Source organism: Brachycentrus maculatus, unplaced genomic scaffold, assembly GCF_059751285.1.
Source record: "Brachycentrus maculatus isolate JH-2025_06_01 unplaced genomic scaffold, ASM5975128v1 h1tg000576l, whole genome shotgun sequence".
NCBI lineage: Eukaryota > Metazoa > Arthropoda > Insecta > Trichoptera > Brachycentridae > Brachycentrus > Brachycentrus maculatus.
In genome coordinates, this window is record NW_028281316.1 from 84,949 (window position 1) to 110,000 (window position 25,052).

The 25,052-nt window shown below is 32.5% G+C and overlaps 1 protein-coding gene across 1 annotated transcript in view; it reads left to right on the forward strand.

The window, feature by feature from the left end:
• Positions 1-25,052, forward strand: part of LOC148301321 (immunoglobulin superfamily DCC subclass member 3-like) — a gene marked incomplete at its 5' end in the record, with an annotated part of 48,626 nt that overhangs the window by 11,787 nt on the left and 11,787 nt on the right. The window contains 2 exons of the mRNA XM_088273436.1: positions 759-863; positions 3,716-3,904. Coding sequence (XP_088129562.1) covers positions 759-863; positions 3,716-3,904 — 294 coding nt within the window. The remainder of the gene's footprint in view (positions 1-758; positions 864-3,715; positions 3,905-25,052) is intronic.

Consider the following 25,052-nt stretch of genomic DNA (forward strand, 5'->3'; position numbering starts at 1 on the left):
ATAAACTGAAGACCAAAATATTATGCATTTCAACGTTACAACTAAGCAAATCGCTTCGTGCAAATCAGTAAAAATATTGATTTTTTTGTTATTTTTTTATTATGACCGATCCGGATAACAGAGGTCCAAATAATCGAGGTTCTACTGTATGTATATAAAGCGTGTTTTTTTTAGAGGTTTATTTTTTAATCTGGCAATATTGTTTCTAGAGACTGTTTGAAAAAAACACGCTTTGAAAAAAACACGCTTTATATACATACAGTTTTTTTTAGAGGTTTATTTTTTAATCTGGCAATATTGTTTCTAGAGACTGTCAATTGGATAATTGACAGTTGATAGTTTTAAACAATTGATAGTGATACAATATTGTAGTCAGTACTTTTTTCCATTTCACCATGAATAGACTGAATCACCGTTATGCGCGTCGTAGGTTCGGAATGGGCCGTAAACAATATTCAGCTTGATCCTCGGGTCATGTCGGATTGTGGTCCCGTGGTGAGTGTCGTGGACTCTTAAGTCAGAGTTTCTCACTTCGAACCCACTCTACCACTATTTGATACCTATTTCTAATGATGAGCCGCTTAGGCTCACAGAAATGTATGAAATTGAAATATTTTTATAAATTATAAAAACACAAATATTTATCTGTTTAAAAAAAGCAATAAAACAATCCTCTTTTTCTCTTAATCGCTTTGGCAGTATATACTCGTATGCTACAAAAGGATTTTGTGATAATGTTTTTTTATGAATGATTTCAGATGACGTTGTTGAAGCGACTGAAGAACCTGACGAAGGCGAGAAGCCAACATCTGGAGAAGTCGAGGTAGCTTTGGGAGGAGCCGTCCAGTTGCAATGTCCCACAGGTAAGAAGGTGTTTCATATGTGTTGGATGATGGCCGTCAATGTACGAATGTTCGATGCATTGAAATGATGAAATAATATTGTTTGATCGAATAATAGTTTTAATATTATTTTACAATGTGTTTATATATCGCTCACTCCTTTCAAGAACGTCATAAATAAAAAAACTTGATTTTTCTGGAGAACGTTTTTAAAATTTAAAAATATAATACTATGTAGTAAAAATAAATATCAAGCCACTTATTGAACTTTTTAGTGTGCAACAGATATTTTTAGGTAAAACCTGAAGGTTTTTTCTCCATTTGAAAAAAATTTACTAGATTTAAAAAAATTATTAAACAATACCTTTCTTCAAAATGCAAAAACAGCACGTTCTTCCCTATAGCGGGTAAATGTTAAGTTCAAAATATGCCTCTTTTGTTGGGATATAGTACATTTTCTGGGCATTTCGAAAACATGCACAACTGAAAATTGACGATTTTTGATTTATGACGTTCTTAAAAGGAGTGAGCGATATAATAACAAATATTATAAACAAGATATTAAAAGAAATTATTAATGCGTCTGCCGCAAGCTATCGACGCTGCGAGAAATGTCAACCCCTTTGCTAATTGAGTCAATTATTCTCAACTGAAGCGAAGCCAAATCACTTTAATTGGGTTCACGTCATTTTTATTACGAAAACCCCCTCCAAGTCAAACAGACAATTAAACGTGACGTATTTGTGACGTCAGCCGTCGGAGGTTTAGCCAAACAATTAAAACACGTTTACTTTCCCGTCAGAGCGATGAGAATAATAAATTTTTGTACGAGAGTATCAAAATATAATCATTTATGTACTTTTTTGTATTCAGGGGTGGCAAGACCATTACAAACACGGTGATACCTCGTATAACGAACTAAATTCGTTCCAGGAGCAAATTCGTTTTAAGAAACGCGTTTTCCCATAACAATATAAATTATTAAACAAACAACTTTGCAACATTTTGAGTGTGTCCAAATACTTGTTTTACAAAATACAAATTTTCATCCCACCAATAGATGTCTCTAGTGAAGTTCTAGTTGTTCAAGAACAATGTTTCAAAATTGTTTCATATAAATAGAACTTTCAAGAATTTGAGTAGTGTGGTTGTTAATAATGGGTAGAATTGGTGAATGTTACACGTGTGTAAAGTGATCACTTAAACCAGCCTATGACGGTCGTCAGCCCCGTAAATGCCCAGACTTCCATATTCTTCTTCATCTTTGATGAGATGTCAAAAAATAATATGGCCTATAATTGTGATTGTAAATGAAAACTCTTGTTTTTTTTACATTTTGAGTTTTATTAATTTTTTGTTAATTTATGTTAAAATAAATATAGCTCAAATGGTAAAAAAAAAGTTTTTTCAATTTCATTTTATCTAACCACAAAGTGAATGCCGAAACAATACATATAATTGTATGTTTAATTCGTTTTAAAAACATTTTTTTTTCTCTTCTGAAAAAATATAAATAACTCAATGCCTTTCGACACGTTTTGATACTCAATTACCCATTTATTCTATTCTGAAAGAGTTAGATGGTTAATTGAGATAAACCTGGGCGGTGAATTATTTCAATGAATCGTTTAGCGGGTCTAACGACGGGTTATCAATTATTTACTTGGACTATACGGGTGGCAAAAAACAGGCCATCGGAATAAGAAAAAAAATCGTATCTAAAAATACCCTTGATTTATTGGTACAAAAATTGTGATGTTCTTTTTAATGGTCTTTGTACGCTTCCGTAGTGTAATGGTCAGCACGCTCAGCTACCGTTCTGGAGGTCCCGGTCTCGATACCCAGGGGGGTCAAATAAATATAAGTGATTTTTTCACTGCAATATTTATTCAATATTACCCTGGACTGGTACCTGAAGCGGAGGGCTGATCACCTTTCCTTCATATGTAAACGATTAAGATAACACTGCGTTTATATGACGCAGTGCCCTATGCACCATTGGGGTACGGATAACGGTTTTATTATTATTATTATTGTAGGGGGTGGGAAATTTTGCCTATCATTACTAAGTCAACATTATCGATGAAAACTTAGCATGATCGAGAATGTCCTTCTTTTATCTGTGAGTTTTTGGCAGCATCTATGGTTGAGTTGAGTAGCAGAGACTTAGATTATAAATTTTAAACCTGTCTCAGCTCGATATATGTATTATTCTTCCTCTTTTTTTTTTCTTTTTTTTATGAAAAAAGAAGTCTGAGTATCTCAAGTCTTGCGACCTAGCATTTGGCTGGCTAAAGTGATCACTTCATATGCTTGTGTAACGTTCACCATACTGTCTATTATTGAACATCCAAATTGCATTATTTCTTAAAAATGTATTTATTCAATGGTCTTAGATCCTTCCGCAACTAGTTAATAGTTGCGAACTAACAACTAGTTTCGGAAGCTATGCTTACAAAACAAGTTGCCAAAATATATTGTTTATATATTGTTTCAAAATTCTTCACCTTTGCTTTCAATTTTTCCTTTATTTTTAAACTCCACCCCCTTGACTAACCCCCCTTCCCCCTAACTTACCCCTCTTTTTTATTTATTAGGTATGTTTTACTTTAAATTTAGACCTGAAGATGGTAGCATAGCTTTTGAAACTAGTTGTCATTTTAAAATAAACTCGAATGGTTAAAAAAACTGGTATTTTTCTTTTACAATTTTATTATGTCTTACCACAAAGTGAATTCCGAAACAATATAAAATATACCTATAGTTTATATATTATATATATTTTTAAATAGTCAAGGAATGTATTTCAGATTCTTCCCAACTTATTTGACATTTTTTTTATTCATTTTTAAATCTTCGTTTTTACTCTTCAGGCAGCATCGGCTGTTGGGGGCGCTGGTCGGGCAGCCGCTGGGCGGGCGCGGGGGCGCAGGCTCCCCACGGGGCGCTCTCCCTGCGGGGACTGCTCTACCAGCAGGCCGGGCGCTACCGCTGCGAGGGGCTCTCTAGGGGCTCGCAGGGCCGCCTGCAGGTGCTCAGGGAGCACACCATCCTCGTCACTGGTGAGACCTCCGCCATACATGTACTAATTGCTGCTAAATAATGCCGTGAATGATGTAACTAACTATATTTTAGAAGCACTCTTCATCTTAAAACTAACTAACTAACTAACCATCACGCCGCTTCCCCGCAGGGGTAGGCAGAGAGAATAGAACGCCACACCATTCTGTCTTTGCAAACATTCTTCGCCTCTTCCACGTTCATGCATCTCCTCATACATACCCGCCGATTGTTACGACTCCTAACCTGGCCACTTTCAAGTATTTGGCATTCCTGATCGTGCCATGTTTTTCTCGGTCTTCCTCTGCTCCTTTTTTCACTTACATTCGCCTCATAAATTTGTTTTACCGTTCTTTCCTCACTCATTCGTTCTACATGTCCAAACGATCTCAACACACCTTTCTTAATTTTATCGATAATGCTTATCTCAGCTTTGCATTCCTTCCTTATTTCACTATTTGCACATCTATCATACATCGTTTTGTCGCACATTCTTCTGAGAGATCGCATTTCGACTGCATTCAGTCTACTTTCATCCTTCTTTTGCCAACTCCATGTTTCACTTCCATACTTTAGAGTTGGAACCAGGACTCTATTGTGCACTCTTCATCTTTATGGCATGATAATATAGCTAACTAATGTCCACCTCCGTGGTGTAATGGTTAGCGAGTTCAGCTACCGTACTGGAAGCCGCGGGTTTGATTCCCAGGGAGGTAGGTGAATATAAATATTACTGATATTACACTCCAATATTTAACAATCTCCTTATTTTGACCTAAATTGTAAGCTATAGCTAAACGTCAAATTAGTAGCTAAAATAATAAAAATGAGAATTATATTTTCTGGCGTTTTTCTTATCGCACACTCCTTTCAAGAACGTCATAAATAAAAAATCGTCAATTTTCAGTTGTGCATGTTTTTAGAATGCTCAGAAAATGTACTATATCCCAGCAAAAGAGGCGTATTTTTAACTCAATATTTACCCGCTACAGGGCAGAAAGTGTTGTTTAAGCGTTTTGAAGAAAAGGTATTGTTTAATTATTTTTTTTAATATACTTTTTTAAATATATTTTTCAAATGGGGAAAAACCTTCAGGGTTTACCCAAAAAGATCTGTTGCACAGTAAAAAGTTCAATACGTGGCTTGATATTTATTTTTAATACATTGTATTGTATTTTTAAACTTTAAAAACGTTCTCCTGAAAAATCAGGTTTTTTGATTTATGACGTTCTTGAAAGGAATGAGTGATGTATGTGATTATAATCCAGGATTCGGACCTCACATACTAACAAAAGAGCTTTTGCTTAATAAGTAGCTTCTTTTCATCTCACCAATAGGTGTCCCTAGTGAAGTTCTAGTAATTCAAGAACAACGTTTCAAAATTGGTTCATATATATAGAACTTCCAAGAATTTGAGCAGTGTGGTTGTCAATAATGGGTAGAATTGGAGAATGTTACACGTGTGTAAAGTAATCACTAAAATCAGCTTATGACGGTCGTCAGCCCCGTAAATGCCCAGACTTCCATATTATTCTTCATCTTTGATGAGATGTCAAAAAATAATATTACTTTTTATTTAATTTATTATTAGATTAAAACCAATATTTTTAGCTTTTCCACTTTTTTATTTGACCAGCGACCGGGTTTCGTCGTTACCGACATCATCAGACTGGTCAGTCATCATCAGACTGGTCATCATCAGACCAGTCTGATGATGTCGGTAACGACGAAACCCGGTCGCTGGTCAAATAAAAAAGTGGAAAAGCTAAAAATATTGGTTTTAATCTAATAATAAATTAAAAATGCAATTCCATCACGAAGTGTCAGTGGATAATATAAAACTTTTTATTTAGTTTGACGTTTTTGATTGCGTAGTCCGCTAGACGAATGTTTAGTTATTAAGGGTTAAAATCATCTTCCACGTACTTCATTTTAAAAATAAAATTATAATTAAACAGCTCAAAATGGTGTCGCGAAGATATTTTCTAGTCCACAAAGTAAAACAGGAAAGCTATCCCTTCTCTTTGATCATCCAATTTGGGGAAATTCCGGGAAAAGATTCATTACTTTCGCAAAAAACTCGTAAAAAAAACAATTACATAAAATTAAGGAAAATATTCGGAAATAAAAAAAGTTGAGGGCGGTATATTAAACGTAATATCCGCTGTCTGGGCCGGTAGGTCCTCGAGAGCGAGTGTAATGTGAGGAATAGTTTTGGAGGATGCTGAAATATTTGGGGTAAGGAATTCCTGGTTCGCTCCTCGCAAATTTCACAAAGCTACTGATTCACAGTGTCGCTTGCTATAATCAAAAATCTTTGTTCTTTGCTGAATAAAAAATGATTCGGGACCCTACTCTCGAACCAAGCAGTGCTTTAAAATTTCGACATTTCAATTTTCAGTAGAAATAAATCTATACAAATAGCAAAGTTAATATTCGTTTGTTCAATTTTAAACAGATTTGTGACAACATTTTGAGTGTGTCCAAATACTTGTTCACAAAATCCGGATTATCTCCAATTACAGGAGTTATTTTCATATTATTTTTTGACATCTCATCAAAGATGAAGAAGAATATGGAAGTCTGGGTATTTGCGGGGCTGACGACCGTCATATGCAAGTTTACGTGATCACGTGTGTGCAACATTCACCATTTCTACCCATTATTGACAACCACACTACTCAAATTCTTGGAAGTTCTATATATATGAACCAATTTAGAAACCTTGTGTTTGAATCACTAGATTAGTGACAGATATTGCCTATTAGATTTGCCTGACAGTGAAAAACACGCTTGTTTTGATAAACAATTATTTACTGCTATGGCAGCATCTGTCGAATACAATAGAAGCAATCTTTTAATTTGGTGTGTTGCCGTAACGTTCAAAAGATTCTGCCATGCTGGTAAAAAAAAACGATCACAGATAAAAAAAAAACCTGCAGTATAAGAGCACACACTTATTCGATTGCAAAATCATGCCAAAATTTTAAAACAGGCCATGGATATTTAATATTTTGAAAAAAACCAACAATATATTCAAACAACTTTAGGAGTTCTTAGATTTTAAACAAACAATGTCTAACGAGATGGAAGATGTCGTTAGGTGGGGAAAGCAACTGAGAAAACAAACGGTTTGCGCATGTCAAGAGAATGGACTCACCCACATTATACTACACGATCAACCCTAAGGTAGATGACTCTCGGGGGCAGACCACCAAGGAGAATTAGTGACAGCTGGAAATCTATATCGCAGGAAGCTAATCTTCTAACAGGCCACAGGGCCTACACCAACAATAATGAGAATAAAAATATTTGCATTAGAGAGATTTAAAACAATTAAACCCTTCATCTTGTACATTTCTACATATCGCACGATAATTTGGAAACAGTGATGCTGAGAATGTATTACTTTTTGTCTTTTTTTGGATATGATGTCGAATGCTATTATTATCGCACGATTCAGTGTTAGCCGCCCGAGTCAAACGCGTCGTGAACGCTCCGGCGAATTTTGACACTTTGATCGCGAGCAACAAAAGAGATATAATTTACAAAGGAAACTAGGGACAATGGTGGTTTGGGGAAATTATGGACTGGCGGCAATTGAGACTGCGAAGCCACAAAGGCAATAAGTGTCATTTGATGCGCTTCGAAATAATGACGAAAAATATAACTGTTTTTAATGACTGTAACCTATTTGGGTCCTTATATCCAGTAATTTGGGATGAAATATCTAGATTAATAGCTGGATTTATAAGATATAATTAGTAAAATCTACAATAATTTTAAAAATTCTTGAATATGTTTTTCTGATACTTTGTAGCACGTGTATCTTTGTAAAATAAATAAAACTCAAGCTTTGTTTTTCACCTCTTTTATTTTTGGTACTTTCGGCAACCGGTTTAAACAAATACCTTGTCATATTCAGGGATTGACTAGCATATATCTATCTTTGAATATCTTTGAGATGACAAGGTTCTTGTCGAAACCAGTTGGAAAAAAGTACCAAAAATTAAAGTGGTAAAAAACAAAGATCAAATTTCATTAATCAGCCACATTTTGGTAAAATCTATCCATTCGTAAAATAAGTTTTGCTAAGTAAATATTACTATTTTTTTAAATCTATTGTGACACGTGTTTGACATTCCGTGTTTTAAAATGATGAGGAATGCATCGAAATACGTGTCACAATAGATTTTAATAAATACTGGTATTTACTAAGTAAAATTTAAATTTGAAACAAGCTCTAATTTAATTTTATAAAGTTTTATAAAATGTACAAATAAGTATTTACAGAATAATTGGTCAGACTTCTATCTTTCGTATAAAAATGAAAGATCTTTCATTTCAAGTTGAAATACCTATAAAATTGTACGCTGAATAATCCAGTGTCTAATCGCATATGAAATAACTATAGTAAAATGGCTTTTTTATTTTTTTTTAAATATACAAATAAGTATTTAAAGAATAATTCGTCAGACTTTTAACTTCTTTCGTATTAAATTTAAAGATCGTTAATTTCAAGTTGAGATACCTTTAAAATTGGATGCTGAATAATCCAGTGTCTGATCACATATGAATATTTTTTTTAAACACCGAATTTTTATCTACCAAATTGACACATACCCTCTTTTCACTCTCCCACCCTCAATAATTATTACAAGCGAGGGCGGAGATAATTAGGAAGGTTTGTGCTTCTAAGGATTTCTTTAATTACCGCTTCAGAACAATCAGCCTCGCGTTTCAAGTAAAATTAAGTTAAATAAAAACAACTCCTAAAAAAAGTACTTTGATTTACAATAGTAGATACATACTTGCTTCTCACTATATCGACTAACAAAAGGTTAATATAAGAGGTTTTCGAGTTGTGAAAATATTTTGACGCAAGTAGGTACTCTCTTTCAAAATTTATATTATTTTAAAATATCCATATTATTTACAAAAAAGTAACATACTATACATTTAAGGAATTAGATTAACACAGTACCATAAAAAAAAAACAATTATTAAAGAATGTAGATAAGATACCGAAATAAATGATGTGACTAGCACATTTGGCTACCATTGAAGTCCCAGGTTTGATGCCCAGCGAGGTCAAAATAAATAAAAGTACATTGACATCTCAACACCGATGGATAAGGAAAAGAATCATGGTTAGAATGATTAATATTGCACAGTGTGATTACTTAATCCAGATCATGACAGATCATAAGCCTTATTAATGCCCAGAATAAAATTAACTACTCTTCTAAAATAATAATCTAATTTATTATGTTTACCTTTTTTTAAAGAGAAATTTTTGTGTTTTAATTACATAGAAAAATACTAATTTAATACTATTTTTGTGAACCTTAGCGGCTCATTATTAGATATAGGTATAAAATCATGGTAGAGTGGGTTCGAACCTAGAAACTCTGACTCAAGAGTCCGCGACACTAACCACGGGACCACATCTTTATAAATACAATATTTAAAAATCTTTATCTTTATGAAAATTTAAAAAATAATTTTAAAATTTTGAAGAGTTTAATATAACCATGCTTGTTTTATAAATACGAAGAAACGATAATTTCACTGACTGGATGAGATATACAGTATCTACTCAATGAATTAGGGCCACCCATTATTTTTTTGAATACTCTGAAATCTTTTGGATTATTATATTTATTTTACATAAATACTTTAAGTTTTCTATTGACATCTAATATCATGTATATTACCTTCAATAATATGTAAAATATACCTGGATTATTTAAGCCTTTACAAAATTTCAAACCCTTTTTCTGAGAAAGGTCCCTAATTAGCACAGGTAGACAGATAGTTGAAAGTTCAAAAAATAGTCCTATCTCATTTATTACTGAAGTTTCTTGAGTTCTGGTTGTTGTTTTGTTCAGAGAGGTTATATAGTTATCGTGTCTTGTGAAAAAAACTTAATTTTTAATTTTAGTTCATAAAGTATATTTTTTTTTTGTAAACACAAGTGTTTTTTTTGAAAAGGACAAAATGGGAAAAAGTAAAGACATTTCTGAGGAAAAAAAGTCTAGTGTTATAGTGCTACTGAAATTAGGAATACTATCTAATAGAGAAATTTCAAAAAAAGAAAACGTTTCTCGTCAAACAGTGGACAGAATTTCAAAATCAATAAAAAATCAGTCACCCGCCACCAGCAATCGGCGAAAAAACTGTCGTAGGATTAGAAAAACAACACCGAGGACTGATCGAAAAATCGTTCAAAGTGCCTTAAAAAACCGTAGTGCATCAGCAAAAACATTAAAAATAAAATTGGAAGAAGAGGGTATAAATATATCGGTATCAACACTGAGGCGACGTCTTTACGAAGTAAATCTGAAATGCAGGCGCCCTTTAAAAGTACCAAAATTGACACCACGAACGAAAGCGGATCGATTAAAATGGGCCAGGCTACATCGAAATTACTCGGTAGATGATTGGAAAAAGGTATTTATTTAAATTGAATTTTCAACATATCATTTGAGTAAATAAACTTATAAATTTGAATTAAACTTAAATTTTCATTATTTTTCAGGTCATCTTTAGTGATGAGTGCCGGTTAGAAGCCGTGACAGAGAGCCGTCGATTCGTCAGGAGAACACCAATGGAACGTTACAATGAGGCCTGTGTGGTAAAAGTTATCAAACACCCCCCTGCAACAATGATATGGTCATGTATTATTAACAATTTACCTGGGCCGTTGTTTTTCGTGGAAGGAACAATGAACCAAAATTCCTATAAGCAGGTCCTCGAACGAATTTTATTGCCCTTCTACCATACACTCGACCCAACAGAAGGTCCATACACCTTCATGCAGGATGGGGCACCTTGCCACCGGGCTAAATCAATAATAAAATTTTTGTCTAACAAAAATCTGCCTTTGCTCCCCTGGCCTGGAAATTCTCCGGACCTTAATCCTATAGAAAACGTATGGAGCATGTTAAAAAATAAGGTATACTCATTTCAAAATCCGACAGTAGACTGTCTAAAAAAAAATATTCAAAAAATTTGGTCAGAAGACGAAGAAATAAAAAACATGATAAAACAGTGCATTTTAAGTATGCCAAAAAGAATTGAGGCAGTTATTTCTGCCAAAGGTTGAAATACTAAATACTAACTATATTTATTTGAAAATATATGCACAATTTAAGCGTAATAAAGTGTTCATGTGTAAATAAAATTTAATGTTGTTTTATTCAAGGTTTTTTCTGAGTTATTCCTGTTTGAATTGAGAAATTGCGCGAAATTCTGCGTGGCCCTAATTCATTGAGTAGATACTGTACATCTGAAACGTCTTTCACTTCACATGTATTTGTATAGCTCTGATTTGTAAGGAATTTCTTTCAGGAAAAAACAAACTTGTTATCTTTGTATTTTATCTTTCAGTAGTCTGACGCCACCCTGAAACCTGATACCGACTACCGTATCAGTTATTTTGTCAATAAACAAATATATATATATATATATATATATATATATATATATATATATATATATATATATATATATATATATATATATATATATATATATATATAACGTGGTAATATTTTTCTTTATAAATTGGGTGTAAATAATATGTAAAGTGGGTGTATAATAATAAAATAAACAATGTGTTGCTTTGTAATTAAAGTTTATAAATAAAGTTTATTCTTAATTTATCTTTACAATAATTTTTATATCTATCTATCTATCTATCTATCTGATTCTGACAGTTAACAATATTATCGGAAGTCTTTTGTTTTATTCTGAGCGACGCATGCGGCATCTGGTGGTAGAACTGTTTTATGTAGGTACTTTTTGTAAGTACTTAATAAAATCTATAGGTAGGTACCTAGGTATTTTATTACATCTCCCCCCTTGGGGATGAAAATTCATAGTAAAATTTTCACTCGTCCTCCGTATCATCTTCTTGTAGTGAAGGGACTGGTATAAGCTTAGTGATATGATTTTTTTTTCTTTCTTTCTTTTTTCCTTCTTTTTTTTCTTTTTTTTCTTTCTTGTTTTTTTTCTTTCTTTTTTTTTCTTTTTTTTTCTCTTTTTTTTTCTTTTTTCCGTTCTTTTTTTCTTTCTTTTTTTTTGTATTTTTTTTCTTCTTGACCCTTTTAAAGTAGACAGTTTTTTTCAATCCATTTGTTTTTTTCTTTTGAATTCCTTCATTTTTATTCAGATCTCTTAAAGTATCTTCTAATATAACCAAATTTACAACTTTTAATTGTTCATCTGCATTTTCATTCGAGTTTAATACTGGATTCCTGCTTAGACAATCTACTTCTAAATTCTTCTTTCCTGGAGTATATTTTATTTTATCTTTCGTAGAAGTTTTTTCTACTTTATTTTTATTTTCATTTTTCAAGCACTGTTTCTGTGTTATTTGTATGTCTTCATTTTTATTCTGATCTTTTAAAATATCTTCTAATTTAACCAAATTTACAACTTTTAATTGTTCATTTGCATTTTCCTTCGATTCTAATACTGGATTCCTGCTCATACAATCTGCTTCGAAATTCTTCTTTTCTGGAGTATATTTTATTTTATATTTTGTAGAAATTTTTTCCACATTATTTTTATTATTAATCTTATCATCCTCCTTTGTTTTGAACCAGCACGTTGCTTCAGGGTGATATCGAGTTCCCTTATTTAAATTTTCACAAATCTTACATGGACTTTTATCTTTAATTTTATCACTAGTTTTTCTATTTCCACGTCTTCTTTGTTTATCTTCTAATCGTTTTCTTTGATCATCTTCTAATTTTTCTCTCTCACTCCGAACATATTGTAGTAATTGTTTTAATACATCTAATGTTTCATAATCCATTTCCAATCAACAAAATTGTCGTTTTATAACGTGGTAATATTTTTCTTTATAAATTGGGTGTAAATAATATGTAAAGTGGGTGTATAATAATAAAATAAACAATGTGTTGCTTTGTAATTAAAGTTTATAAGTAAAGTTTATTCTTAATTTATCTTTATAATAATTTTTATATCTATCTATCTATCTATCTATCTGATTCTGACAGTTAACAATATTATCGGAAGTCTTTTGTTTTATTCTGAGTGACGCATGCGGCATCTGGTGGTAGAACTGTTTTATGTAGGTACTTTTTGTAAGTACTTAATAAAATGTATAGGTAGGTACCTAGGTATTTTATTACATATATATATATATATATATATATATATATATATATATATGTATGTGTGTGTGTGTATCAAACGGGCACAAATTACACATTTGTGTCAACACTGACGGCAGTCACTTGACGGATATCATCTTTTTTAAAAAGTTCTAAAGGTCCTTTTTTTAATATAAAAAGTGATTTAAAAAGAATATGGAATGAATAATTTTACCCTACGGCTGTCTTCTTCAGAAATGTCAAATATTATTGGCGTACGACGCCATTTGTATCTATATTTTGAAAAGTTTTATAGGAAATACAGGTAAATATGAAGACCCAAACATTCTCAGATCAATTTACAGAAAGAAAAAATCATTAAAAACCCATTGTTTACAAAATGTTACATTGATTTCTACTCTATTGAATTAGATTTGGCAATTTCGCATTTTATTCGAATGTCAAAAACGTTACCCCTAAAAAGCGCATGATTCGCAAAATTTGCGCCCATAGTAAAAACGACAAGCATCGCCTGAAGGAGAAATCTCGATGCAAATAAATATCTTTTAACGATTCGCTGAAAGATTTCCTGAAAAATCTCTACTGATTCAGGTCGGATAAGATATCAGGGATGGGATAATCCTGAATAAGCAGTCGGCAAAACGGGAAATCAATCCACAGCCATCGATAAATCGGTTCGAAAACTTTTCGTTTTTCATCTAGCGTCTGGCAAATTGCCTCGTATTTGTAACATGGCATCCAGTTTTCAAAAAAAAAACATTTTTCAATTTTTTTTTATTTAATTACAACATTTTGAGGGTGTTCAAATACTTGTTCACAAAACTAGATTATCTCCAATTATAGGAGTTGTTTTCATATTATTTTTGACATCTCATCAAAGATATTCCAGACTTTCATATTCTTCTTCATATTTGATGAGATGTCAAAAAATATATATATATAACACTGGTTTTTAAAATATTGTGATTTTTTTTTAAAATCCAGGTAACATTTGGCGTTATTATTTGTTTTAAACACCGCCAATGTATAAAAAAATTTCAAAACAAATATATGGTTATGATAATAAAAGACTTCTTGAAAAGAAAGGAATTTTAAAAATTATTTTTTAAAAAAATCTATTTTTTTCTAAAAGTCTGATTCAATTTACATTTTTTAAATCGCGGGCGAAGGTACGACCAACCTCTCGCGTGGTCGTCCGCGTTCTGAAATTAAATTTGGAGAATTCTCCTTTAAGAAAAATGACACTGTACTTGTGCTCACTGTTCCCATCTACGGTTAAATTTGAAAAAGCTTTTATTGGTATGTAAAATAATCCAGTTAGGATCTTTTACCATATATGTACCGATAAATATAAGGGTCTCTGAAGTCTGATAAAAAGTATAGACCGCCACACTAACCTGTCTTTGCTAATCTTCGCCTCTTCCACGTTCATGCATCTCCTCTTGCATACCCGCCGATTATTCAGACTTCTGACTTGACCAAACCAACATGAAAATAATGCCTACCTCAATTTTCCTTTTATATTCAAAAGCTTTTTAATACGTTGTTTCGTTATTTAATGACTTTTTACTACTACCACTACCATCACGCCGTTTCCCTGCAAGGGGAAACGGCGTGATGGTAGTGGTAGTCTTCTACTCCACACTCTTCTGTCCTGACACACACTCCTCGCCTCCTTCACATCTTAAATAGCTGTATTGCGTAATATTAAAAGCTCATTTAACCGAAAATGATACGTTTGATTTAATTCACTTTTTTGTATTGTAGATAGGCACCGTGGCGTAATTGGTTAGACGCTTGACTGCGAAACTGGCGTCGCGGGTTCGTTTTCCACCAATGGCAAAATTAATTCAATAAAGATTTATTTTCAATTGGTCTGGGTGTTTTTGATGTATTTTTCACATTTACGTTCCCTATCCTTACTATCATACCTGCAGACATGCATCTTAAAATAGACGCTTTGCGAATCATTTATTTAAAAAAATATAAAGGTACCTTTTATATTTTCACAAAGTGTGTTTTCGGTGATGTGTATATTTTCTGGGAGATTTCTTGAGATTTTTGTAATTTTTAAATCCATATATAAAGATTATTCCTGCGTTAATTCGTTCGACTCTCATGAGTAGTAATTTAAAAAAAAATTAAGACAGATATTACGAGTATTATCCCTTTAGATGATAAGATTTTAATCGAAACGGTATGAAATTTAAAAAAAAAATAATAATAAATAATTTCTGGATAGTCGAACTAACCTCATTGGAAAACCAACCTCAAGGTACAAGCTAACTACAAGGTTTTTGACAGGAGAAGATTTCAGAATTCACCAAATTTCTTCAGTCGATTGGATGTAATATTTCAGGAAATCGAATCTACGTATTTGTACAGCGCCTAATTCCCTGATTGCTTTAGGGTTTTTTCATGACCACGATATTTCAGGCTTACCGGGCTTTGCCAGGAACATCTGAAAAAAAGTACGAAAGCTTAATTGGAAATCGAAGATGGCTAACAGACATCTCGAAATTTAACTTACAAATTAATTTTTTTTCATAGTTTAATAATTATATATATAAATAAAAATTGAAATTTGTAAATACCTACTTGATTAGTTTAAACTACTTAAAAAATATATTTAGTGTAAGTTTCAATCCAAGCACAAGAGCTTAGACTTTTTATGAGAAACACAGCGTAACTAGTATTAGATATATTATATGTAGATATGTGTAGTTAATGAAATAAATTATCTACAACATTTTGAGTGTGTCCAAATACTTGTCCACAAAACTTGGATCATCTCCAATTACAAGAGTTATTTTCATATTATTTTTTAACATCTCATCAAAGATGAAGAAGAATATGGAAGTCTGGGCATTTATTTATTTATTTTTTATTATTTGAACTTTTTGTACAATATGTGTGTACATTGGCGGGCTTATTGCTATAAAGCAATATCTTCCAACCAACCAAAAAAAACAGACTAGTGTGAACGATCTAGGCTTGTACCTTTTGAGGTCTGTTAGAAATAAGTGGGGAGATAATGCTTGAACAGGTTAAGAAAAGGATAAGAAAAAAGAAAAACAAAGAATCATAAGAGAGTATAATTACAAATTAAGAATTTAAACAGGGTAACATGAATAGAAAAACAAAATGACGATAGAGTAAGGAAGGCATGGGAAAAGGGAATCAGGTAAAAAGTTTAAGGAAGAGAGGAGGGGTCAGGGGAGGACATTTACGGGGCTGACGACCGTCATAGGCTGGTTTAAGTGATCACTTTACACACATGTAACATTCACCAATTCTACCCATTATTGACAACCACACTACTCAAATTTTTGTAAGTTCTATATATATATATATATGAATCAATTTAGAAACCTTGTTCTTGAATCACTAGAACTTCAGTAAAAATAAAAAATAATATGAAAATAAATTATCATTTATTTTACCGTTATATAAATATGTGTATTGAAAACATAAATTAATTCTAAAATAATCACCCTTTGTGCGTGGGTATATAATGAACATAATTTTGATATTGTCTAACCAGAAAAATTGTAAAAAAAAAATACGTTAATGAAATTAAAAATTATTCAAGAAAACATGTAATATTTAATTGATGTTTTACTTGATAAATACCTCTATTTCTTAAAATCTATTGCAAAACGTATTTTAATGCATATCGCATGTGTCGGGTTGTGGTCCCGTGGTTAGTGTCGCGGACTCTTACCCACTCTACCATAATTTAATGCCTATTTCTAACAATGAGCCGCTTAGGCTCACAGAAAAAGTATGAAATTGAACTGTTTTGAATATTGAAAGCATTAACTTTGTGGATCATATTGATCTATTATTTTGAGAAATGAAAAGACTTTGTGAAAAAGACACTTACATTGATGTGAGTGGATCAAAAAACTAAGTCTTTTTATTTCTCAAAATAATATGAAATTGAACTTTTTGTGATAATAATAAAAATACAAATCGCTCACTCCTTTCAAGAACGTCATAAATCAAAAATCGTAAATTTTCAGTGGTGCATGTTTTCCGAATGCCCAGAAAATGTACTATATCCCAGCAAAAGAGGCATATTTTTTGCTTAATATTTACCCGCTACAGGTCAGAGAGTGTTGTTTTGCATTTTGAAGAAAAGGTATTGTTTAAGTAATTTTTTTAAATAAACTGAATATTTTTCAAATGGAGAAAAAAAAGTTAGGTTTTACCTTAAAAGATCTGTTGCACAGTAAAAAGTTCATAAGTTGCTTGATATTTATTTTTAATATATTGTATTATATTTTTAAACTTTTGAAACGTTCTCCTGAAAAATCAAGTTATTGGATTTATGACGTTCTTGAAAGGAGTAAGCAAAATATATCTCTTATAAAAAATGCCACTTTATTAACCGTAAGATTAAGATTAACCGTATGATTGAAGTAAAACTTAAATTAAAATAGGATAGTTATTACCACCAATTGACTTCCGAATCAAATCAAAACTAAATTAAAAATTAAAAGTAATCAGTGGCTAGTTACTGTCTGAAACCAGTTACTATCTGAGACCAGTTACTGGCAGTTGCCAGTCACTGACTCTATAATTTACCCTCCTTCCTGTATATTATCAGTGTTCTGGTGATAGTTATTTGATCTTGCCCCTTGTATTATAATACACCCTTTCCACCCCCAAGTCGATGGGGTTCAAATAGTTTGAGAACTATTTGCAAACATCATACTGTTTAATTACAAGAAGTATTTGTAGCTATACGCATTATCTTCTATATACAGTTCAGCGTTAGGTGTATAATTTTACAACATTTTGAGTGTGTCCAAACACTTATTCACAATTTTATTTTTTGATATCTCATCAAAGATGAAGAAGAATATGGAAGTCTGGGCATTTACGGGGCTTACGACCGTCATAGGCTGGTTTGAGTGATCACTTTACACACGTGTAACATTCACCAATTCTACCCATTATGGACAACCACACTACTCAAATTCTTGGAAGTTCTATATATATGAACCAATTTAGAAACCTTGTTCATGAATCACTAGAACTTCACTAGAGACATCTATTGGTGAGATGTAAAGAAGCTTTTTATTAAGCAGAAACTCTTATATTAGTATGTGAGATCCGAATCCTGGATTATAAAATCACACACATGAGAAACGCCAGAAAATACCATTTTCATTTTTATTATTAAGCTTATAATTTGACCAGATAATTTATTTACAACATTTTGAGTGTGTCTTCTTCATCTTTGATGAGATATCAAAAAATAATATGAAAATAACTCCTGTAATTGGAGATAATCCAGATTTTGTGAACAAGTATTTGGACACACTCTAAATGTTGTAAACTTATTCACAAATCTGGGTTTCACTAAGTGGTAATTTAAACAAATAACCAATAAGTGTAGATTTTTTTTGACGTCTCAACATAGATGAAGATTTATTTAGAAGTCTTGGTATTTACGGTGGTTATGATCCATCATAGGCTGATTCATCTTCCTTGAAATGCCAAAAAAAAATTACTTCTGTAATAAATAATAATAATATAATAAAACCCTTATCCGCACCCCAATGGTGCATAGGGCACTGCGTCATATAAACGCAGTGTTATCTTGATCGTTTACACATGAAGGAAAGGTAATCAGCCCTCCGCTTCAGGTACCAGTCCAGGATAATATTGAATAAATATGACAGTGAAAAAATCACTTCTATTTATTTTACCCCCCGTGGGAATCGAACCCGGGACCTCCAGAACGGTAGCCGAGCGTGCTGACCATTACACTACGGAGGCGGACATAAATAACTTAAAGTTAATTTTTTTTAAAGTCCGCCTCCATAGTGTAATTGTCAGCGCGCTCGGCTACCATTCTGGAGGTCCCGGATTCGATTCCTAGAGGGGGGTCTTATAAATATGAGTGATTTTTTTCACTCTAATATTTATTCAATTTTACCCTGGACTGGTACTTGAAGCGGAGGGCATGTCACCTTTCAGTGCCCTATTAATCCATAGAGCACTTCAAAACACAAGCTGGAAAAGTATTATTACATAAAGTTAACAAGGCATGATCAGGAAAGTAATTTATAAAATGTACCACAAAGTATCTGCGAAAAACACTCTAGAAAGTGTAATAGTTATTTGGAGCTTTGAAAACTGAATCTGGAACGTCCACGTATAGTAGTACACAGTAGACAAAATGTTAGGAATAATAAACTGAATGCGCTTCAAAATAAGTTCTCGGGTAAGCCTACAAAAGCATCCAGCATAATTGAACATGTTCTCTATAAACTTTGGCTTCAGGGGACGCCTGAAATTTCAGGAAAATTCCTGAAAAATGCTGACGGCCGCGACCCCCCAGCAAGGCGGAAACTTCGAGTCCAACTTTAACCTAATAATATTTACCAGCGAGTTAGCTTGACAGGTAGAGGGTAGGGATGTCATCAGCCCTTAAGGAAGGGTTGGTGGATATGTGAAAGACTTCATTTTCTCTACGTGTGCTTATTTTATTTATTTTTATTTCAAACCTTGGGGTGAACTGTGTGTGTGTGTGTGTGTGTGTGTGTGTGTGTGTGTGTGTGTGTGTGTGTGTGTGTGTATATGTATCTATGTATGTATATATATATATATATATATATATATATATATATATATATATATATATATATATATATATATATATATATATATATATATATATATATATATATATATATATATATATATATATATATATATATATATATATATATATATATATATACATATATATATTTACACCAGTCCAGTCCAGGGTGATAATAAATAATTATTAGAGTGTAAAATAACTAACATTTATTTCCCCCCCCCCCCCGCCCTGAGAATCAAAACCGGGACCTCCAGCATGGTAGCTTAAAATGCTTACCATTACACTACGGAAACACAACCAAAATTTGAACAGTGTGGTGTGGTGACAAATCCTCGGTGAAATAGTAAATGTTACATGTATTGGGGATGTCATCAGCCCTTAAGGAAGGGTTGGTGGATATGTGAAAGACTTCATTTTCTCTACGTGTGCTTATTTTATTTATTTTTATTTCAAACCTTGGGGTGAACTGTGTGTGTGTGTGTGTGTGTGTGTGTGTGTGTGTGTGTGTGTGTGTGTGTGTGTGTGTGTATATGTATCTATGTATGTATATATATATATATATATATATATATATATATATATATATATATATATATATATATATATATATATATATATATATATATATATATATATATATATATATATATATATATATATATATATATATATATATATATATATATACATATATATATTTACACCAGTCCAGTCCAGGGTGATAATAAATAATTATTAGAGTGTAAAATAACTAACATTTATTTCCCCCCCCCCCCCGCCCTGAGAATCAAAACCGGGACCTCCAGCATGGTAGCTTAAAATGCTTACCATTACACTACGGAAACACAACCAAAATTTGAACAGTGTGGTGTGGTGACAAATCCTCGGTGAAATAGTAAATGTTACATGTATTTAAAGTGATCACATAAACTTGCTTTTGACAGATCGGAAGCCCTGTAAATACTTGGTCACCCATATTCTTCTTCACATATGTTGAGATATCAATATAATTCCTAAATAAACCCTCTATTTTGATTATATATATTTTTATTTTGTATATTAAAAGCATTGATAACTGTGTGGTATGTCAATAAAATTACGCAAAGTTAACAATGGATGGTAAGGAGAGTGTTTTTTTTTTAATATTTACATTTCAAATATATTTAAAACCTATTTTGATTTATTTCTAAACCTATTTTTTTATCCACCCTCAAAATAAAAATATTGTGATTAAAACATTGTGATAAAAATTTTGTTCAGTTATTATTAAAAATGATTAAAATGATTTAAAGAACAATGGTATTTTTTTGTGATTTTTTATAAGGTCAAACTTATACGACGTTAACTGAAAACTTCTTCTAACTCTTGTCCGCACCCCGATGGTGCATAGAGCACTGTATCGTATAGAAGCAGTGTTATTTTGATCGTTAAATACACGAAGGAAAGGTGATCAGCCTTCTGCTTCAGGTACCAGTCCAGGGTCATATTAAATAAATATATTATGCTGAAAGATCACTAATATTTATTTTGACCCTCTTGGTAATCGAACCCGGAACCTCCAGCATGGTAGCTTAGCGCGCTAACCAGTACACTATGGAGGCGGACTAACTGAAAACTACCATTTGTAAATTTGATATCGCAAATCGAATAAACATTTAAGTACGCAATAATTCGTGGCTTACAGATATTTTATTATTACAATTTAGCGGCCCAGATTCTGAGGAAGCCACCTCGTTTTCTTTCTCCTTCATGAATTAACCACGACAAAACTTTACTTTCATATTACAAAATTTATTAAAATATGATGAAACTTTATCAAGCTACTTACAGCATTATACAACATTTTGAGTTACGAGTACGCTTTATGTACTGTGTATGATGAAAAGTATTAAAACTTCTGATCGCAAACAAGCCGGATTCGCTCCCATACCGGGTGATTCTAAATCCGCACCGCAGTTTAGTGGTTAGCGCGTTTGAATGTTAACAAAACGACAGGAAGCGTGGATTCTGGCTACCTGTAGAACCACGAGTACATATAAAAAATGTGAAGAATGGTAAATGTGATATAGTGATCTTACATTTAGCATCTCAACTTAAGTGAAGAAGAATATGGCTTAAATATATATCTGGGTATTTACAGGGATTATGACCTGTCATAGGCTGCTTAGGTTATCACATCAAAAAAGAGTCTCTGCTTTATAAAAAACTTACCAAATTACAGGGCTAACGGCATACTGTTGCCATATACCATATATACCACTTATAATTGCCATACATATACCAATAATATTTTTTTGGAACTCATACATATATTTTAAATTTCATAACGCTTTACGTTTGAGTTCACGGGGGTCATTTAAAGTTGGTTTGAGGAAGCTTTTTACTTGGCAAAGACTTTTTATTTTGAAGATCCTAAAACACAAAGGGTCATGCGATTAAGGATATATCGCTCACTCCTTTCAAGAACGTCATAAATCAAAAAAATAGATTTTTCAGGAGAACTTTTTTAAAGTTTAAAAATATAATACAATGTATTAATAATAAATATCAAGCCACTTATTGAACTTTTTATTATGCAAAAGATCTTTTTAGGTAAAACCTGAAGGTATTTTCTTCATATGAAAAATATTTAGTTTATTCTAAAAAATTATTAAACAATACCTTTTCTTCAAAATGTAAAAACAACACTTTCTGGCCTGTAGCGAGTAAATATTAAGTTAAAAATATGCCTCTTTTGCTGGAATATAGTACATTTTCTGGGCATTCCGAAAACATGCACAACTGAAAGTTGTCGATTTTTGATTTATGACGTTCTTGAAAGGAGTGAGCGATATGTAAAAAAAAATTAAAATATAAGTAGTGTAATCACTATCAATCAATAATGGGTAGAATAATGTGCGTTACAAGTGTGTAAAGCGGTCACTTCAACCAGCATAAGCCCTGTGCTTAGACCTCCACATAAATCTTCATAATTTTTAGATTTAAAATGTAATTTTCGATATATTTTGATATTTCATGAATAAATTTTGATATAAAAATATCTTGTTATAAATAAATCCTAATGAGAGACTAACTCGGAATTTATTACCAAAAATTTGGACACACTAAAAAAATACTCGTGTGGAAATGATTACGATTTTTATATATATCTAGAAGTTTCTACAATTTGTGTAGTGTGGTTGTCAATCATGGATAGAATTGGTGAATGTTACACGTGTGTAAAGCGATCACTTAACCAAGTCTATGACGGTCGTAAGCCCTGAAAATGCCCCAACTTCCGTATTCTTTGTCATCTATGTCGATATATAAAAATATCTTAATATCTCTACACTAACCCTGAGACTATATTTTAAGACCAACCCTGGATTTGTGAGTAAAGATTTTATATATCAAATAGTTTTAAAAAAAATAATTCATTAACATAGTACTAGAAATAAAAATAAAATAAGAAAAAAAAACAGAGTCGAAAAATTGTAAAAGATATAAGGGTTTGAAAATGTTTGATGAGATGCCTGAATGGATGAAGAATGAAAAATGTCTGAAAGAATTTATAAATAAATGTTTTATTTATTGTAAGAAGATGCACATATATACATGTAATATGATGTAAATTAAGTGTAAAAATAATGTGTCTTGAATGTTTTATAAGCTAAATAAAGAAATAAATAAAAAATATATAAAGGTTTGGACACACTCAAAACAAAATTCCGAATGATTTATCTCGTATTTCTGAGCCATATTTCCGACGAACGGCTGAAATTCCAGCAGTGTTATTATAACAATTACGGTAATATTTCAGCTACGCTCTATTCTGAATTCTTGTGGCGTCCAAACGCCGACGGTAGATTAAATTTGCAGCGTCGGCGGGGAGAAAGAGTTGTCGGGAAGTATGTGAAAGAAACTTTCAGGAAACATCCCCCCGGAAGCTAGGGGCGGCTCCTGAACAATTAGAATTTTCAGGAAATCCCCCGCAATCGCGAACGTAATAAACAGAAACAAAACGAACGGCTATCAACTGAGGCTTACGCACTAAAAAATAACTTCTGTATGTATGTATAGCCGTGTAAATCTCGACTTTAATATGTATATATATATATATGTGTATATCATATATTTATATACACAACAAATATGTACTACTACTACTACTATCACGCTGTTTCCCCGCGGAAGTAGGCGGAGAGAATGAAACCCCACACTCCTCTGTCCTGAGATACACTCCTCGTTTCCTTCACATCCGTACATCTAGTCATACACGCCCTCCAATTACACTAGAAAGCGACTTTCTTATGGATAGTCATGTCAATCTCTACATTAATGTATATATGTATAAAATGTACATATGTATATATATATATATAATAGGGGGTTGAATTAATTCTCGCCGTTTTTTGAAGTATTTTGAATTGAAAATATTTTTTTTATTTAAAGTAAGAATTTATTCAAAGTATTGCCCTTCTTTCTCGACTACTTTGGCCCATCTTTCAGGAAGAAGTCGTATTCCCCTATAAACCAAAACCTTGTCTTTTGAGGCAATCTAATTTTCAACCCATAACTCGACTTCTCGATAACTTTTGAAAATTTCTCCCAATAATCCATGCTGCATGGACCGAAATAGATGATAATCGGATGGTGCGACGTCAGGGGAGTAGAGCGGGTGTGACAGAACCTCCCAGCCGAAGGAGTTTATCTGTTCTTTTACCACTTTGGCAACATGCGGGCGCACGTTATCGTGCAGAATGAGAATCGACTCGTGCCTGGCTGCGTATTCTGGACGTTTTTCTTCAATTGATGTTTTCAGTTTGATCATTTGCTGGTTGTAAACCTCTGCTGTGACTGTTTGGCCTGCTTTGAGAAGCTCGAAAAAAAATTCTCCCTGCTGATCCCACCAAATGCAAAGCATCGTTTATGAGCCGTGAATGTTTTGCAATGCTGGCTTCAGCAGGGAGTGGCTGACCTGGCTGGCAGATGACGAAGAAGATCCACTTCTCATCGCTGGTGATGACGCGATGCAAAAAACCTTTCTGTGATGCCGTTGCAAGAGTGAATCACACATGCAAAGTCGACTTTCCATATCTCTCTCCTTCAGAGCATACGGGACCCAGTTTCCCTGCCGATGAACAAGGCCCATAGCCTTAATTTTGAGGCGGCTTGAGGCTGTTGAAAGTACCACGTGGGTGTTCGAGGTAGCGGGGGACAGGAAAACAAAAAAAAAACAAAAGGAATATATTTAAATCACAGAGAAATATTAAATTTTTATAAACGGCAAGAACTAATTCAACCCCCTAATATATATATTTATATATATATATATATATATATATATATATATATATATATATATATATATATATATATATATATATATATATATATATATAT